This window comes from Scyliorhinus canicula, chromosome 1 (assembly GCF_902713615.1).
Source record: "Scyliorhinus canicula chromosome 1, sScyCan1.1, whole genome shotgun sequence".
NCBI lineage: Eukaryota > Metazoa > Chordata > Chondrichthyes > Carcharhiniformes > Scyliorhinidae > Scyliorhinus > Scyliorhinus canicula.
This window is the reverse complement of record NC_052146.1, coordinates 63403586-63423470: the sequence shown is the minus strand read 5'-3', so window position 1 is coordinate 63423470 and position 19885 is coordinate 63403586. Positions and strand designations below refer to the sequence as shown.

At 45.9% G+C, this 19885-nt stretch overlaps 1 protein-coding gene across 2 annotated transcripts in view; it reads left to right on the top strand.

Annotated features, from left to right (window-relative positions):
• Window positions 1-19885, top strand: part of acads (acyl-CoA dehydrogenase short chain) — a 239708-nt gene that overhangs the window by 197784 nt on the left and 22039 nt on the right. For both annotated transcript variants that reach the window (XM_038791606.1, XM_038791616.1), the window contains exon 9: window positions 5577-5633. In XM_038791606.1, the coding sequence (XP_038647534.1) occupies window positions 5577-5633 (57 nt within the window). The remainder of the gene's footprint in view (window positions 1-5576; window positions 5634-19885) is intronic.

Here is a 19885-nt window from a genome sequence, read left to right as displayed (position 1 = left end):
AGAGTAAACTTGCTCAGAATATAAAAGTTTTTATAACAAAACAAAAAAGGTAAATATTGGTCCTTTAGAGGATGAGAAGGGAGTTTTAATAATGGGGGATGAGGAAATGGCTGAGGAACTGAACAGGTTTTTTGGGTCGGTCATCAAAGTGGAAGACACAAATAACATGCCAGTGACTGATAGAAATGAGGCTATGACAGGTGAGGACCTTGAGAGGATTTTTATCACTAAGGAGGTAGTGATGGGCAAGCTAATGGGGCTAAAGGTAGACAAGTCTCCTGGCCCTGATGGAATGCATCCCAGAGTGCTAAAAGAGATGGCTAGGGAAATTGCAGATGCACTAGTGATGATTTACCAAAATTCACTAGATTCTGGGGTGGTCCCGGTGGATTGGAAATTAGCAAACGTGACACCACTGATTAAAAAAGGAGGTAGGCAGAGAGCAGGAAATTATAGGCCAGTGAGCTTAACTTCGGTAGTAGGGAAGATGCTGGAATCTATCATCAAGGAAGAAATTGCGAGGCATCTGGATAGAAATTGTCCCATTGGGTAGACGCAGCATGGGTTCATAAAGGGCAGGTTGTGCCTAACTAATTTAGTGGAATTGTTTGAGGACATTACCAGTGCAGTAGATAACGGGGAGCCAATGGATGTGGTATATCTGGATTTCCAGAAAGCCTTTGACAAGGTGCCACACAAAAGGTTGCTGCATAAGATAAAGATGCATGGCATTAACGGTAAAGTAGTAGCATGGATAGAGGATTGGTTAATTAATAGAAAGCAAAGAGTGGGGATTAATGGGTGTTTCTCTGGTTGGCAATCAGTAGCTAGTGGTGTCCCTCAGGGATCCGTGTTGGGCCCACAATTGTTCACAATTTACATTGATGATTTGGAGTTGGGGACCAAGGGCAATGTGTCCAAGTTTGCAGATGACACTAAGATGAGTGGTAAAGCGAAAAGTGGAGAGGATACTGGAAGTCTGCAGAGGGATTTGGATAGGTTAAGTGAATGGGCTAGGGTCTGGCAGATGGAATACAATGTTGCCAAATGTGAGGTTATCTATTTTGGTAGGAATAACAGCAAACGGGATTATTATTTAAACGATAAAATATTAAAGCATGCTGCTGTGCAGAGAGACCTGGGTGTGCTAGTGCATGAGTCACAGAAAGTTGGTTTACAGGTGCAACAGGTGATTAAGAAGGCAAATGGAATTTTGTCCTTCATTGCTAGAGGGATGGAGTTTAAGACTAGGGAAGTTATGTTGCAATTGTATAAAGTGTTAGTGAGGCCACACCTGGAGTATTGTGTTCAGTTTTGGTCTCCTTACTTGAGAAAGGACGTACTGGCCCTTGCGTGGTGTGCAGAGGAGATTCACTAGGTTAATCCCCGAGCTGAAGGGGTTGGATTACGAGGAGAGATTGAGTAGACTGGGACTGTACTCGTTGGAATTTAGAAGGATAAGGGGGGATCTTATAGAAGCATTTAAAATTATGAAGGGAATAGATAGGATAGATGCGGGCAGGTTGTTTCCACTGGTGGGTGAAAGCAGAACTAGGGGACATAGCCTTAAAATAAGGGGAAGTAGATTTAGGACTGAGTTTAGGAGGAACTTCTTCACCCAAAGGGTTGTGAATCTATGGAATTCCTTGCTCAGTGAAGCAGTTGAGGCTCCCTCATTAAATGTTTTTAAGGTAAAGATAGATAGTTTTTTGAAGAATAAAGGGATTAAGGGTTATGGTGTTCGGGCCGAAAAGTGGAGCTGAGTCCGCAAAAGATCAGCCATGATCTCATTGAATGGCGGAGCAGGCTCGAGGGGCCAGATGGCCTACTCCTGCTCCTAGTTCTTATGTTCTTATAACATCTCTTGGCAGCGGAGCAGTTCAGCTTTCCTGATTGGCATTTGGATTATATGTGATCAAGGAAGATAACTCGCTCTTAGTAAGTCAATTACTTTTAAAACTGTGATTAGGATTCAAGGTCAAACTAAGCCTTATCTCTCCAGAATGAATTTAATTGGTGAAACATCTAAATCTGTAATGTTTGCTGCTTTGTTGTTTAGCGTTTGGCTTTGTGAGAGGTTGGGAGGCTGATTGTCAGGCTCGTTTCATTTATTGGATCAGAAAACACCATTAATTTGGATTTCAGGCATTAGAATTGAGAGGATTTGTATGAAATTTGCCAAACTGAGCTGGTATTTCACTGCCTTGTCAGATGCAATTTGTGCCCGGGTGAATTCACACCATTTTCAGTAGTCAGTGGAAGTGTACCTTGCCTTTTTAAAGGCTTGATTGTCTTTAATGGCATATAAAGTACCCTGTTTCCCTGTGTGACTTACCTTTATGGATAAGGAAATTGTAGGTAAATACAATCCTCAATTACAGTAACCTTTTCAGTGTGGATTAGAAAAGTGCTGATGGGGATTAGTTGTCGAACAGATCCACATCATTTTTATCGCTAATTCTTTTTTTTTGGATTGGAACTCCAAATGCAGAAAAATAAGTTATCCTGTGTAAATAGGTCTCTGCCAGTCCAACAAAACAGACAAAGTCTTAAAAGAAAGAGCTTGTATTTTATAAAGCAGTATTCAGGACCTCAGAATGCCCCAAAGTACTTCTAGGTTAATTAAGTACTTTGGAATTGCAGTCACTGTTTTAAAATAATATAATAATCTTTATTATTGTCACAAGTAGGCTTACATTAACACTGCAATGAAGTTACTGTGAAAATCCCCTAGTCGCCACATTCCGGCGCCTGTTCAGGTGCACAGAGGGAGAATTCAAAATGTCCAATTCACCTGACAGCACATCTTTCGGGACTTGTGGGAGAAAACCGGAGCACCCGGAGGAAACCCATGCAGAGACGGGGAGAACGTGCAGACTCCGCACAGACAGTGACCCAAGCCGGAAATCGAACTTGGGACCCTGGCGCTGTGAAGCTACAGTGCTAACCACTGTGCTACCATCAGGGAAAGACTACAGACTGTTTTGTGCACAACGTGGTCCCATGAAAGGCAACAGAGTAAATGACTAGATAATCTGACGTTGATCGATGGGTAAATATTAGCCAAGACACCGAGAGATATTCCTTTCTTTTCTTCTTATGGTATCATGGGACCTAAGAGGGCGGTTGGAGCCCACGTTCAGCGTTTCATCCAAGAGCTGTTTCTGTATGTGAATAGCCAGCCTGGAAGCTGTGATTACTGGAAATCAGAAATTAACAACTGCAACCAACGTTCATTCCAACCTAGAAAAAGCTCCTAAAAAACTATCAACTGTCCTGATGCAGGGGGGAAAAAAGTTATTGCACTGCTTTTGCAGTTTAAATGGTATATTTCCTGAGCACTCTTTCATTTGTAATGTAAAGAAAAAATGACATACATGAAAGTCTTAAAGAAAAATACAGGTGTCATTGGCAACAGTTGGTAGTCATTTTTAAATGGGGATCTGCTCCCCCTGAAATATTTTTCATTTTCAAATTAAAGATGAAATATCCTCCAACCTTCTTCCCCACATTGTCATGAATTGATCTCCCACTTCATTTGTATTATTTACTCTTTTCTTTGCCATTCACTTTGCAAGATCGGAGACCCTCAATCACTTCCCCCACATGGATTATGGTCCCTCTCCTTTATGTTCTTTCCTCTATTCTTGCAATGCCTGCTTTCCCAATCCACAAGACTTTTTCCTCCTTCACCTACTTTCCATTGCCCACAGCCCACCCCCTCCTACAGCACTCTACACGCTCCTACCTGAACCCCGCACTAATGGTAATTAGTCCTGCTTCCCTCAACACCATTCCTTTTTTTTTAAATTAGGGGGCAGTTTAAATTGGCCAATCCACCTAGCCTGCACATCTTTTGGGTTGTGGGGGTGAGACCCACACAGACATGGGGAGAATGTGCAAACTCCACAGGGACAGTGACACAGGCCCGGGATCAAACCCGGGTCCTCGGCGCCGTGAGGCAGCAGTGCTAACCACTGGCCACCGTGCCGCCCACCTCGACACCATTCCTGTGCTTACTGCCTCTCTATGCAGTAGGGGGGATGATCCCGTTCTCACAAGAAGTTCCAGACCATAGTCAGTGAGAATGAGTGGAACCTGGAAGGCCTATTAAACACCAAACCACCCTGTGGCAGAGGTAGGGCAGAGGTTGACCTGGTTGCATATGCTAGAGATGCTATAATATAATAATAATAATCTTTATTGTCACAAGTAGGCTGACATTAACACAGTGAAAAGCCCCTAGTCGCCACATTCTGGCTCCTGTTCGGGTACACAGAGGGAGAATTCAGAATGTCCAAATGACCTAACAGCACGTCTTTCGGGACTTGTGGGAGGAAACCGGAGCACCCGGAGGAAACCCACGCAGACACAGGGAGAACGTGCAGACCCCACACAGACAGTGGCCCAAGCCAGGAATCGAACCTGGGATCCCTGGTGCTGTGAAGCAACAGTGCGACCATGCCACCCATGCTGTGCTACCGTGCCGCTAGTACACTGGCTGGGCTCTCCATATGCTGCCTCTCACCGTGAAACGCCGATGGTTGGCATGCGTGAAGTACAAGCTAGTCAGCATCTGAAAAAGAAAGACATATAAAAGCATTTACAGATTCAAAGTGAAGAAAAATTTGCATGAAAAATTATTTCTCTCTCTTTCTATAACATAGAGTGCCTGTGCACCCTGCTGAATGAGAATGAGGAACTGAATCTTTATTATGGCACATAAGTAGTAATAGGACTAGAGTGCACAAAGTATGTGCTGTTAATCAGGGCTTGGCAACATTACAGTTGACTGTGGCTTATTATGTGCCCCTGTGGTGACAATCTTGAAAGGCTGCACATTATATTCCAGTTTAGGATTTAAATTTTTAATTTATTGAAGTGTGTTGATTTTCTGGTACATTGCCAGCATCAGCTCCGAGGAATATTGTAGTCTGTATCACATTAATGAAACTTTTGACATTTTTAAAAGTCTTGTGGGATTTTGTATTTTTTTTTGTAATCTGCTTATAGCACAGAACATTCCAAAGGTATGCCTCTTGCAGTCGTACATTTTGCATTACAGGCAAGATAGACAGATTTGGCTGCAATTCATTTTACATCTATTTAATATTGCAGCATTGTTGTTGATGGCAGCCCTGGCTTGCTGTAAAATAAATGAGGTGGTGCCACTACAAGAATCACTGGCAGCAAATGCAAAGAGCTGGCAACAGTGTGACAAGCAGATTAAGCACCCTAGCCTATCGGTTCAGACCCATGGGGCAAACCCTGGTCAGAAACTGAAAATGATGATCAAAAGCTTTTGAACAAAAGCAGACGAGCATTCTTGGCAAATGTGCAGTTGGCTCTTGGCTGCCATTGCTGGAAATCTACCATGCAACAGAACATAGACCCGGCGTAATTCTGAACCTGCTTGATGTAATTCTGCCATGTAAAATAGGACAGAAATTGCCTCATAATATTGGAGATTGTAGACAATGCATATAATTCGTATTGTATGAAAACTTTGTTCACGGTAATTGAATTTTGATTTTTTTTTTCTCTCCCCCCCCCCCCCCCCCCCCGCCGATTTACAGGAAGCTGCAATGGCCAAACTGGCAGCATCTGAGGCTGCAACAAATATAGCTCATAAAGTAAGTGCAGTAGTTGTTCATTTGCTCATTTTGATTGAATTGTGAATTAAGCATTGTGTTGAGTGTTCCAACATCAATGCATTCATGGTGTGCAATTTGCGACAGGAATTCTGCACACACTGAATTCCCGATCAGTTTCCCTACCCAGTGACTTCCTGATGACACTCCCTTCGTGGTGAGTTCCTGACTTTGGTCAGGAGCAGACCAGCGGTCCAGGTATTTACCGAATGGGTTGCTGTTATATATCTCTGAATGATAGACTGTAGAACAGCCCTGACAACGGGTTATTATCATCTGTCCATTCCCTAGCTGGGGAATAATCCAGACAACAGGGAAACCTAATAAACGTCCTATGTGTGTTTTTTTTAAATCGGAAAATAATATAGAATGCATTACTCCCCTAGTAGAGAATAGATCCCTAATTGTCCTGAAGCTGCACCACAACATCTGTGCATCTTGTTGGCCCTCATTTCATTTGTGTATAATTTCAAATATTATGAGCACTTGCAATGCGTGGGTCTCCATGGAGAAACAGGCATCCAACAGATATGTTGCAGAATAAAGTTTGTCGGTTGCTGAGACTGAACAAAAGGCAAAAACTATTAATCAAGTATTTTACAGTAAGAAGTCTTACAACACCAGGTTAAAGTCCAACATGTTTGTTTCAAACACTAGCTTTCGGAGCACTGCTCCTTCCTCAGGTTAATGAAGAGGTAGGTTCCAGAAACATTTATATAGACAAAGTCAGAGATGCCTGATGATGCTTAGAATGCCAGCATTTGCAGGTAATTAAATCTTTACAGGTCCAAAACTAGGGGTAACCCCAGGTTAAAGAGGTGTGAATTGTCTCAAGCCAGGACAGTTGGTAGGATTTTGCAAGCTCAGGCCAGATGGTGGGGGATGAATGTAATGCGACATGAATCCCAGGTCCCGATTGAGGCCGCACTCGTGTGCGGAACGCGGCTATAAGTTTCTGCTCGGCGATTCTGCGTTGTTGCGCGTCCTGAAGGCCGCCTTGGAGAATGCTTACCCGGAGATCAGAGGCTGAATGCCCTTGACTGCTGAAGTGTTCCCCGACTGGAAGGGAACATTCCTGCCTGGTGTTTTAGTTAGGAAAGGAGTCGGGCAGCACGGTGGTGCAGTGGGTTAGCCCTGATGCCTCACGGCGCCGAGGTCCCAGGTTCACTCCCGGCTCTGGGTCACTATCCGTGTGGAGTTTGCACATTCTCTCCGTGTTTGCGTGGGTTTCGCCCCCAGAACCCAAATATGTGCAGGGTAGGTGGATTGGCCACGCTAAATTGCCCCTTAATTGGAAAAACAAATGGTAGCCATGATGTGGAGATGCTGGCGTTGGACTGGGGTGAGCACAGTAAGAAGCCTTACAACACCAGGTTAAAGTCCAACAGGTTTGTTTCAAATGCTGGCATTCTAAGCATTGTCTGGCATCTTTGAATTTGTCTATATATATATGTTTCTGGAACATACCTCTTCATTCACCTGAGGAGTAAGCAGTGCTCCAAAAACTAGTGTTTGAAACAAACCTGTTGGACTTTAACCTGGTGTTGTAAGACTTCTTACTGTGCTCACCCCAGTCCAACGCCGGCATCTCCACATCATGGCTACCATCGACACCGCAATCTGCCGGCTCAAAGTGGAGAGGATCTCCAGGAAGATCGCGCATATGACATTAAGTTTCTACAAAGATGCAAGAAAGCAGACAAGATCCCGAAAGGGCTACAGATCACAAAACCACTCAAGTCGACCTACAACACAGACTACGCTGAGAGACTCTGCCGTCGCACCTCTCTCACACTCCTCAACCACCTCATACGCCAGCTCTACAGCAGACGACACAATCTGGAAACCAAGACAGAGGCCATATTCTCAACTTGCGCTCAGGACGCAGCAGACCAGCTGCGAAACACCGCCAAATAGATGAGACAACGATACTATGCCACCTATATGCACACCAAGAACAGGAAGCTTGAGAAACTTGGCATCACCACCAGCAGCAACCTAGCTTCCCCCGGTACCACAGTAGAAAACAATACAGGGAAATCTATTGTCAACTTGTCGGACTACAGCCTTCAGCCAGGCGAAATCGAAGTCCTCAGCAGAGGGCTCAATTTCTGCACCACCACCAAAATGGACCCCATCAGTCTCATGGCAGACACGGAGGAATTCATCAGGCGAATGAGGTTCCGGGAATTCTTCCACAGACCCCAAGAGGCGACAACGAACCCAAGGAGACTTCCAATGAACTGGAACAGCAGACCGAGAGATCTGCAGTGCGACAACCGAAGAGTAAAGAGTCGAATTGGACCCCTCCGGAAGGCTGCTGCTCTAGATTCGACATGTATGCTCAAGCCGTCAGGAGTCGCGTCAATGTCAGATTCATCAGTCGCATTCACAAGGCAGCCCCGAACGTTACCCAAGCACAACGCAACGCCATCCGCGCTCTCAAGACCAACCACAACATCGTCATCAAACCAGCAGACAAAGGAGGGGCCACCGTCATACTGAACAGAACGGACTACTTCAAAGAAGTATACCGACAACTCAACAACCAGGAACACTACAGACAGTTACCCGCAGATCCAACAAAGGAACACATCCGCCAACTCAACAGGCTGATCAAGACCTTGGATCCAGACCTTCAGAGCACCTTACGTGCTCTCATCCCACATACTCCCCGCATTTGAGATCTCTACTGCCTCCCGAAAATACACAAGGCCAACACACCAGGCCGCCCTATCGTTTCAGGCAATGGGACCCTGTGTGAGAACCTCTCTGGCTACATCGAGGGCATCTTGAAATGCATCGTACAAGGTACGCCCAGCTTCTGTCGCGACACGATGGACTTCCTACAGAAACTCAGCACCCATGGACCAGATGAACCAGGAACATTCATCGTCACAATGGACGTCTCGGCACTCTACACCAGCATCCCCCATGACAACGGCATTGCTGCAACAGCCTCAACACCGACAACTGCCAATCTCCAGATGCAATTCTGCAACTCCTGCGCTTCATTCTGGATCACAATGTCTTCACCTTCGGCAACAAGTTCTTCATCCAGACGCACGGAACAGCCGCGGGGACCAAATTCACACCTCAATACGCCAACATCTTCATGCACAAGTTTGAACAAGACCTCCTCACCACACAACCTTCAACCGACGTTATATACCAGATACATCAATGACATTTTTTTCCTTTGGACCCACGGCGAAGAATCACTTAAACGACTACACGATGACATCAATAAGTTCCATCCCACCATCAGACTCACCATGGACTACTCTCCAAATTCTGTTGCATTCTTGGACACACTCATCTCCATCAAGGACGGTCACCTTAGCACTTCGCTTTACCGCAAGCCCACGGATAACCTCACGATGCTCCACTTCTCCAGCTTCCACCCTAAACACATTAAGGAAGGCATCCCCTATGGACAAGCCCTCCGTATACACAGGATCTGCTCAGACGAGGAGGAGCGTAACAGACATCTACAGACAGTGAAAGATGCCCTTGTACGAACGGGATATGGCGCTCGACTCATTGATCAACAGTTCCAACGCGCCACAGCAAAAAACCGCACCGACCTCCTCAGAAGACAAACACGGGACACAACCAACAGAGTACCCTTCGTCGTCCAGTACTTTCCCGGAGCAGAGAAACTACGACATCTTCTTCGCAGCCTTCAACACATCATTGATGAAGATGAACATCTTGCCAAGGTCATCCCCACACCCCCACTACTTGCCTTCAAACAACTTCGCAACCTCAAACAAACCATTGTTTGCAACCAACTACCCAGCTTTCAGAACAGAGACCATGACACCACACACCCCTGCCATGGCAATCTCTGCAAGAAGTGCCAGATCATCGACATGGATACCACCATTACACGTGAGAACACCACCCACCAGGTACACGGTCTATACTCGTGCGACTCGGCCAATGTTGACTACCTCATACGCTGCAGGAAAGGATGTCCCAAAGAGTAGTACATTGGCGAGACCATGCAGACGCTGCAACAACGAATGAACGGACATCGTGCGACAATCACCAGGCAGGAATGTTCCCTTCCAGTCGGGGAACACTTCAGCAGTCAAGGGCATTCAGCCACTGATCTCCGGGTAAGTGTTCTCCAAGGCGGCCTTCAGAATGCGCGACAATGCAGAATCGCTGAGCAGAAACCTATAGCCAAGTTCCGCACATATGAGTGCGGCCTTAACCGGGACCTGGGATTCATGTCGCATTGCATTCAGCCCCCACCATCTGGCCTGGGCTTGCAAACTCCTACCAACTGCCCTGGCTTGAGACAATTCACACCTCTTTAACCTGGGGTTACCCCTATCTCTGGATCTGTAAAGATTTAATTACCTGCAAACGATCGCATTCTAAGCATTGTCTGGCATCTTTGAATTTATCTATGTATATGTTTCTGGAACATACCTCTTCATTCACCTGAGGAAGGAGCAGTGCTCCGAAAGCTCATGTTTGAAACAAACCTGTTGGACTTTAACCTGGACTTCTTACGGGGGAAAAAAATTAATTGGGTACTCTAAATTTATTTAAAAAAAGGAAAGGAGTAAAATTAAATTGAAAGAAAATAAGGGGGCAGATGAAATAATGGATAAACACAACTAAATGTTAACTATTTTGCATTTTAAATTGTGTTTTTTTTAGTACTAACAGTTTACTTTCAAATTACAGAAAGATAACCATCTTTGACATTTGAGTAAATTTATTGAATAATTAGTGTTATAGTATTCTGGTTACAAGCAAACAGTTGATCGATCCAGACAACAGGAAATTTTCAGGACCTAATGGTTTAAGGGGCAAAAAATGATGATGCAACTGTGAATGTTGTTGTGCTTTTCTAGTGACTCGTTAGAAACAATGGATAACTTTTTACCCAAGAACGGTGGAGATTAAAAGTTCTGATTGTTAGAGGGAGAGTGCAATTCCACTCCAACGTGCTCATGTCCAGGTTTAACAGAGATGTGTTTGGATGCCGACGAGAAATTTACACCCCAGTGATGGAAATTTAATAATAGGCTGTAAGCAAATAAAGTACTTAGGAGGTGGTAATGAGGGCATTTTAAACTGTGTTTAACTTGGCTCCGAATTGAACTTGTGTATTGCTCAAAAAGTACATTTTGCCGAAGCTTTTCAGCTTGCACTCATCAGCTCACAATTGCAAGAATACCAATGTCAGGGGAAACAACCGCATTATACTGTATGAGAAGGGAGTACTTATTCGCTGGCAAGTGAACTCTGAGTGCCAGAGATATAGGCCGGGATTCTCCCCCAACCGGTGGGACAGCCCGTACCGGCGCCAAAGAGTGGGGTGAACCACTCAGGCGTCAGGCCGCCCGGAAGTTACAGAATCCTCTGCACCTCCGGGGGCTAGGCCGCGCTGGAGTGGTTGGCGCTGCGCCAACCGGCGCCGAAGGGCCTCTGCCGGCTGGCGCAAATTGGTGCATGCGCAGGGGATTTCTTCTCCGCGCCGGCCATGGCGGTGCTTTACATAGGCCGGCGCGGAGGGAAAGAGTGCCCCCATGGCACAGGCCCGCCCGCAGATCGGTGGGCTCCGATTGTGGGCCAGGCCACCGTGGGGGCCCCTCCCCTGGGCTAGATCCCCCCGCGCCCCCCGTAGGCCGCCCTCAGATCCAGGTCCCGCCTGTATAGACCTTGTGTATTGGCCGCTCGGCCCATCGAGGCCCAGAGAATAGCTGGGGGAGAGGCACTGCCAACGGTCCCCGACTGACGCAACGTGATCCCCGCCCCCGCCAAAAAACCGGCACCGGAGAATTCAGCAGCTGGCGTCGGAGCAGCGGAACGGGATTCACGCCGCCCAATCCCACCCCTGATGGTGAAACCCCTCAGAAGGAATTAAGTCCTGTGATGAATCATGGACACTTTGCCACAGTTTGTGTACGTGTGAAGGCCCTGGAAGACAAAAGAAAGCGCTATGATTTGGTCATGTCAACATAAAAATCTTGACAATTACTATACTCATTCCTCTCACTGTTCAGTTGTTGATTAAATACTTGGCACTCCTGCAAACACGACATGGCCATCTGTGCCTGTGCACTGGTCCATGAAGACGTATCTCTGCTGGACACAGCCAGTCAAGCACTTTTTGTATAAAAGTGCCCAAATCGTTCATCTTGTAGACAGGAAATGTATTAATGTTCCAACAACATGGTCACCAAACAATAGCTGCAGTGAAATGACTCAATTTCCTGATGTTTTAAATATAGCAAATACTTTTCAAAGAGCCATCATTAACAATTCATAGACGCTGCAATACGGAAACAGAAACTCTGGAGGCGTTCAACGCAAAATGGTGCCTGAATGTCCCTAGATTTGCCGTTCGTTAGTTTGCTGCTTTAAATTATAGACTTGACTTCTGCAATATGCAAAAACATTTTTCTTGACACTGAATGCATTTCAATACAGCTGTGTCAAGTCTACGGAATTCTCTTAACCCTGCCAGTCTTGAAGGTGGCCACCCCAATTAATCACGGCTGCATGTCAATTAGTAAATGTGGTGGAGACACATTAGAGGTGGGATGTACCAGTTGTGTTGCAGCACGGCGCAGCGCAACACAGCCAGTAGATGCAGGAAGATCCCACTTCCGGAAAGTACCTGGAATTTAACGCAATCTCGTGAGACGCTGCGATGTGAATCCTGCCCATTGTGGACAGGATCACTTTCTGGTAAATCTGCATATTAGAGCGAGACAGCTGGTCTCACTCTAATATGCGTTCCCGAGATCTACCCAAGTTGTGGGATCTACCTCCCTTGCATTGGAGACCTCAGGCGAATGCCGTTCAGTGCTGGTCTCCACAAACGAGGACCAGGCGAGACAGCAGTTGTGGGGGTCTCCAGGGTGTTGGAGGCCCGCAGGTGCTTGCCCTCTGGGCAGCATGGTACCCTGGCACTGCTGGTGCAACCCAGACACCCTGGCACTGCCAGCCTGGCACCCTGGCAGTGCCACCTGGTTGTTAGCCTGACACTGCCAACGTGGTACTGCCAGCTGACAGGGACAGTGCCAGGGTACCAGGCTGGCACTGCCAAGCTGGCATTTTTTGCGCCACACTGATTGGGCCCTGCCCTGCGTGGGTGTGGAAAGATGCGGGAGGGCCCTTATATTGAGCTGGGACTTGGGGGAATTCAGGGGTCACATAGGGGCTCAAGACATCTCACTGCACTGAGGAGTTCCGGCGAGCGGAGCTCCTCAGTGCCAGAAACAGGGCTCAGTGCAGTCTTGGCCGCGTGTTCCCCGCTGAGGTCCCAGATCTACCCTGATGGCTGTGAGAGCACCGAGAAAAAAACAGCTAATCTCGCACGCCACAGGACTCTGTCCGCATTCAGGTAGATTGCGCCCTAGAAATGAGCATGTGTGGTGCTGGCAGTAAATACAGCCAATGAAATACAGTCAGCAGATGTGTATCCCAGATATTTGTAATTCTGTCTCCAGCTACGAGAGAGCTCCTTGTCTTACCATCTCTGATTGGGGGAATGCAGATATGTCACTTATTTCCGGGCATCCTCCTCAGAATCAGTGATGCTGGATATTTATGCTGGATGAACTCCAGTTCTGTCCCTCTCCATTTAGTGTTCTTCTCCCCTATAACTACATAACTACATAACTATATATAACTGGCTACCAGCGCAGGTCAGTAGGCTGATGATTGTAGAGGGGGTTGGTTTAGCACAGTGGGCTAAACAGCTGGCTTTTAAAGCAGAACAAGGCCAGTAGCGCGGGTTCAATTCCCGTTCCAGCCTCCCCGAACAGGCGTCGGAATGTGGCGACTAGAGGCTTTTCACAGTAACTTCATTTGAAGCCTACTTGTGACAATAAGCAATTTTCATTTCAAATGAATTTATCACTTCAGTGTATTTGATGAAGATGACAATGAGACATGCATTATATTAGATAAATATTGGGGTGAGTGTCAAGGGTGGGTGGATGAATGGGAAGGTGACAAAGTGCACAGAAAGTGGTGCCAGCTCAGAGAGTGGGAGGAATGAATGATGTGGTGAAGAACGCTTAGCAAGACAGAATGAAAGGGGGTGGGGCAATATGGGTGAATCAGCAATCTGTTCACTTTTCCTAATCTGGTTAGGTTATTAAACTGCTTCCTGCAATGCATCCAAGACCTGGGTACAATGCTGCTACTGCTCAGCTCCTCAGCTACCTCAATGCCTTCTTGGTTAGAGCAGCAGGTATCTTCCTCCTGTTGCTGGGGGGGGGGGGGGAACACACGTCTGTCCTTCCTCCTCCTGACGCGACCTAACGGTAATTCTAGTGAGGAGGTGTCATTGTCTCTGGTTACTGCCCTTGCTCTCCGTCCATCCATCCTGAACACTTTCCACATGGACTGTCTATTTAAATAGAATTGAGATCACATCACACAGACCCAAACCCTCCTGATGCACAGCCTGGTGACATGAAACCTGGAAGTCTAATTTAATTGGTACAATTGAGCTGTGATTGCAGATTCCGATCCACTCAGTTGACTTCCAGATCTTCCCTATACAATTCCATCCCCATCCCTGCTGGGAAGCCACCTTTGTATTAATATTGGGGCCAGTACTATTGAACAGCAGTAAATAAAAAATGTATTTCTGTCCAAGACATGGGACATTTCATTTTTTTGATACACAAAAATGCAAACTGCAAGTATGATGTTGAATCAATAGGTGCTGGAGTCACTTAATATAAGGAAATAGTGCCTGTAATTTATTTAAACCATCTGCTGGCTCAGAAACAAATGACGTGTTTGAAGCTAAGTCACGAAACACATTTATCTCAGAACAATAAAGAAATCTGGATTTTGAATTGTATAAAAGTGACAGCAGGAGCATACATTGTGATGGAAATGGAATTTGGCTCCTCACATTAATAAAGTCGGAAAGGTGAAAAGGAAAGCTTTAGAAAGACTTAACAATTGAAATGAAATGCAATTGCCAGAATAATCGATTTATTACACATAAAAGATGAGCTCTCTATCTACAGATAGATACTTGCAATGAATGTATCCCTGATTTACGAGATCCCCTATGTGAAATATATTTTGTATAGATAATTCTCATCATTAAATTGCAATAATTCAGATGCATTCAGTTGGATGTTTTCTTTCTGTTCCTGCACCAGTTATATAGAAATCTGAGCAATTGCAGTTTATATTGTGCTTAAATGCCGGGTAACAGAAAGAGTGTGAAAATACTACAAGTGCTCAGTAGGTTGGAGTTAACACATCAAATTTGATCAAATATCCATCATCTGCAATATTCTGCTTTCGTATGAGGAGCTTATGTGCCAATCAGCATAAGCAGCAAGTAATAGACAGAGCTAAGCGATTCCGCAATGAATCTAGCTCTGTAACCCTGCCACATCCAGCCATGAATGCTGGGGGACAATCAAACAACTTATTGGAGGAGGAGGCTCCATCCTCAATGACGGAGGAGCCCAGCACATACGTGCAAAACCCAAGGCCGAGGCATTCTCAACAGTCTTCAGCCAGAAGATTTGAGTGGATGATCCATCTCAGTCTCCTCTGGTGGTCCCCAGCATCACAGATTGCAATCTTCAGCCAATATGATTCACTCCACGGCATATCAAGAAACGGCTGAAGGCACTGGATACTGCAGACTATGGGCCCTGACAATATCCCGGCAATAGTAATAATAATAATCTTTATTGTCACAAGTAGGCTTACATTAGCACTGCAATGAAGTTACTGCAAAAAGCCCCTAGTCGTCACATTCCGGCGCCTGTTCGGGTACACAGAGGGAGAATTCAGAATGTCCAATTCACCTAACAGCACATCTTTCAGGACTTGTGGGAGGAAACCGGAACCAAAATCCATGCAGACAGAGGGAGAACATGCACACTCCGCACATACAATGACCTAGCCGGTAATCGAACCTGGGATCCTGGCGCTGTGAATATACAGTGCTAACCACTGTGCTAGTATTGAAGACTTGTGCTCCAGAACCGCACCCCTAGCCAAGCTGTTCCAGTACAGCTACAACACTGGCATCTACCCGGCAATGTGGAAAATTGCACAGGTGTGTTCGTACACAAGAAACCGAAAAAATCCAACCCAGCCAATTACCGCCCTATCAGTCTACTCTCCTTCATCAGCAAAGTGATGGAAGGAGTCATCAACAGTGCTATCAAGCGGCACGTACTCAGCAATAACCTGCTCACAGACATTCCGTTTGGGTTCTGCAGGGTCACTCAGCTCCTGACTGCATTACAGCCTTGGTTCAAACATGGACAAAAGAGCTGAATGCCAGAGGTGAGGTGAGAGGGACTGCCCTTGACATCAAGGCGGCATTTGAGCGAGTATGGCATCAAGGATCCCGAGCTAAACTGGAGTTAATGAGAATCAGGAGGAAAACTCTCTGCTGGTCAGAGTCCTACCTGGCACAAAGGAAGATGGTTGTGGGGGTTGGAGGTCAATCATCTCAACTCCAGGACATCACTGCAGGAGCTCCTCAGGGTAGTGTCCTAGGCTCAACCATTTTCAGCTGCTTCATCAATGACCTCCTTTCCATCATAACATCAGAAGTGGGCATGTTTACAAATGACTGCACAATGTTCAGCACCATTCGCAACTCCTCAGATAATGAAGCAGTCCATGTCCAAATGCAGCAAGACCTGGACAATATCCAGGCTTGGGCTGACAAGTGGCAAGTTACATTCGCGCCAAACATTTGCAAGGCAATGACCATCTCCTACAAAAGAGGATCTAATCACCGCCCCTTGACATTCAATGGCATTGCCATCGCTGAATTCCCCCACAATCAACATCCTGGGGCTTACCATTGATCAGAAATTGGACTGGAGTAATCACATTAATTCTCTGGCTAACAATGCAGGTCAAAGACTAGGAATCCTATGTCGAGTAACACACCTCCTGACCCCCAAAGCCTGTCCACCATCTACAAGGTATAAGTCAGGAGTGTAATGGAATACTCTCCTCTTGCCTGGATGAGTGCAGCTCCGACAACACTCAAGAAGCTTGACACCATCCAGGACAAAGCAGCCCACTTGATTGCTCACCCTTCCACAAACATTCAAATCCTCCACCACCGACGAACAGTGGCAGCCGTGTGTACCATCTACAAGATGCACTGCAGTAACTGACCAAGGTTCCTTAGACAACACCTTCCAAACCCACGACCACCACCATCTAGAAGGACAAGAGCAGGAGATACTGGGAACCCCACCACCTGGAGGTTCCCCTCCAAATCACTCATCACCCTGACTTGGAAATATATCGCCACTCCTTCACTGTCACTGGGGCAACATCCTGGAACTCCCTCTCTAACAGCACAGTGGGTGTACCTACACCTCAAGGACTGCAGCGGTTCAAGGAGGAAACTCAACAGCACCTTCTGAAGGACAACTAGGGATGGGCAACAAATGCTGGCTTAACCAGCGACGCCCACATCCCGTAAATGAATTTTTAAAAAAGCTATCCAGCCTACCATCGCTTTCCAGCTCTTAGCCTTGTAGGTTGGTGTGTTGTAGCTCACACAGGGAATTATTTAGTGACAGACAGGTGAAATTTTGGAATTTGTCAACCCAAGTACCTCCCATAGAGGGACAATAGTGCTAAAAGCTCAGGGAAGGCTGTCCCATCCAAGTTGATTTTAACACAGGGCAGACATGCAATAATGTTTTAAAAAGTCAAATAGAAACATGGGAAGGTATACACTGGCAGCGGTTGTAAAGGAAGATTTGCTTTAAATGATTATATTCTGAGACTATCTGGTCAATGCGTAGCAGTTAGCAGTAATGTAAATAGTGTAGGGGTCCTTCCTGACGATTCCCTTATTTCCCCTTTCTTAATTTTTGCTGTTATTATTTTTGATCCATGGATACATAATGGACATGGATCTTGAAGTCCAGCAACAGAGTATATGGTGCTGGTTTTTCGAACAGAAGAACTCAGACTTTTCGGCACCAAGAGATGGAGTGGAACGTGGTTTGATTGGTTGATTGGTGGCCAATGAATTTGCCAAAAGACCATATTCTGCCTGGTAACAGGTGGTGATTGGATCCTGCCTGAGTAGGATGATTTCCAGAGACCTAAGGAAAGCAGAGTTGAGACTTGGACACAGAGAGGAAAGGACCTGCCCTCCCTCCCACGTGTTTTCTCCAGAAAGGCTGTGGGCTACTGTATTTCTGAAACTGCAGAGGTCTGAATGAATCTACAGTGAAAACCATTACAGACTGGAAACAGAAATCACTACTTGAAAGCCTGGTTTGAAGGACAGTGTACTAAAAACAACCATCTGAAACAAAGACTCTTTTTTTCCTTTTACTCATTATTGTTTACCCCTCTCTTCCCCTCTGTTTGTTTGTCTTGTGTGTGTGATTGTGTATAGAGTGTGGGGGACAAGTTAAAGTGGGGGGGGGGGGGGGGGATTGGGAATTACATAAAAGTCAACAAGTTGTATCTGCTCCATATTTCATTATAGTTCTTGTTATAAATAAAAAGTCATTGTGTTTAAATTTATTATCTGTTTAATTAATTATTGGGCAGTCAAGGGCCAAAGACTTTGGATATTTCTCTAAGAATTGTTGTGTTGCGACTCTGGGTTAAGGGATGCTGGAATTGACCGTTCCCTGGTCCAGGGTGTCATAACAATAGTGTGGAATGCATTTGTAAGGCACCTCATCCCAGTCAGAGCAACACAGATATATAGATGAATTGTGAGTGAATCATGTCACTTTGTCATCTTATCTCAAGTAGATACGTTAACAACGAGTCAGCGGAATAATTCAGGTCTTGCGGATTAAGTTTTAAAAATAGCTTCAGGTGTCTTAACATATTTAATTTGTGAAAAATTATCACTGTTATGGGATCATATGGAAGGAGGTTATTTGGCCATTCATATCTGACTGAATTAGATACGGTCCAACCAACTCTCACTTTCCTACTCTTAATTTAGAACCTTGTAGGTTGGTGTTTTATCATTTACACAGGGAGTTAGAATTGTTGTGTCGCCATGCAAATGCATGTTGCTCTCTGGAGCTGTGGATAGTGCTGGTAGAGGCTCCGACATTCTTTCTGTCACAAGGCTGACCAGAATTCTCACCCGCTCTTGCTGTCTGCCATTGCTGTGGGTTGGAAGGATTTACAAGTTGATATCGTGAGGGGGCAGCTTCCTTAGCCATCAAGTCCTGAATAAGACACAAACATGAAGCTTTTGGATCAGAGACAGAGATGCTACCTGTCATAATATACACCAGTATATCATGGTGCAGACACACATGCTGATGGACATACAGTAGGACCAATCAACATGCATAACACCGCAGCCAATCACCAGTTAGAACACACTCACTATAAAGACAGAGGGCATCAGTTTTCCCGCTCATTCGGGATGCAGCCTTTCAGAAGTATAGAGCTCACAGCTCACAGCACAGATCCTCACCATGTGCTGAGTGATTAGACTGGTTAGGATAGGCACAGGTCTTTAGTTAATCTAACATTGTGTTAACCCACAGTAAGAGTATGTTCAACAGTTTGTAGTTTAATAAAATAGTGTACTATTTTAAGTGTTGGTGGCCTGTATGTGTTTCACGGATCCAGAGCACCCAACACATCATAGTAACAGTAGTTGAGGGATGTTAGAACTTCTTAGACCTACCTGCAAGTGATCTGCCTTCCACCAGCAATCAGCCATCCTGCAACATGGACAGTGACCGCCCGCCGCCACCGCTCCGCATCACCGGCAGCCTAGGGTCCAACTGGAAGATCTTCAAACAACGCTTCCAGCTCTACCTTGAAGCCACAGACCTGGAAGCTGCTTCAGATGCCAGGAAGATTGCTCTCTTCCTCTCCACGGCTGGGGACCACGCCATTCACATCTTCAATTCTCTCACCTTCGCCGATGGTGAAGATAAATCTAAATTCAAGACGGTCCTCCTCAAGTTTGACAGTCACTGCGACATCGAGGTGAATGAAAGTTTTGAGCGCTATGTCTTCCAACAGCGTTTGCAGGGCAAGGATGAACCTTTCCAGTCCTTTCTCACCCACAGCCGCATCCTTGCGCAGTCCTGTAATTACGGGTCCCCCTCCGACTCCATGATACGCGACCAGATCGTTTTCGGTGTTCAGTCAGACCCCCTTCGTCAGCAGCTCCTCAAGGTAAAGCAGCTCACCCTAGCGATTGCCATCGAGACCTGCGTGCTGCATGAACACGC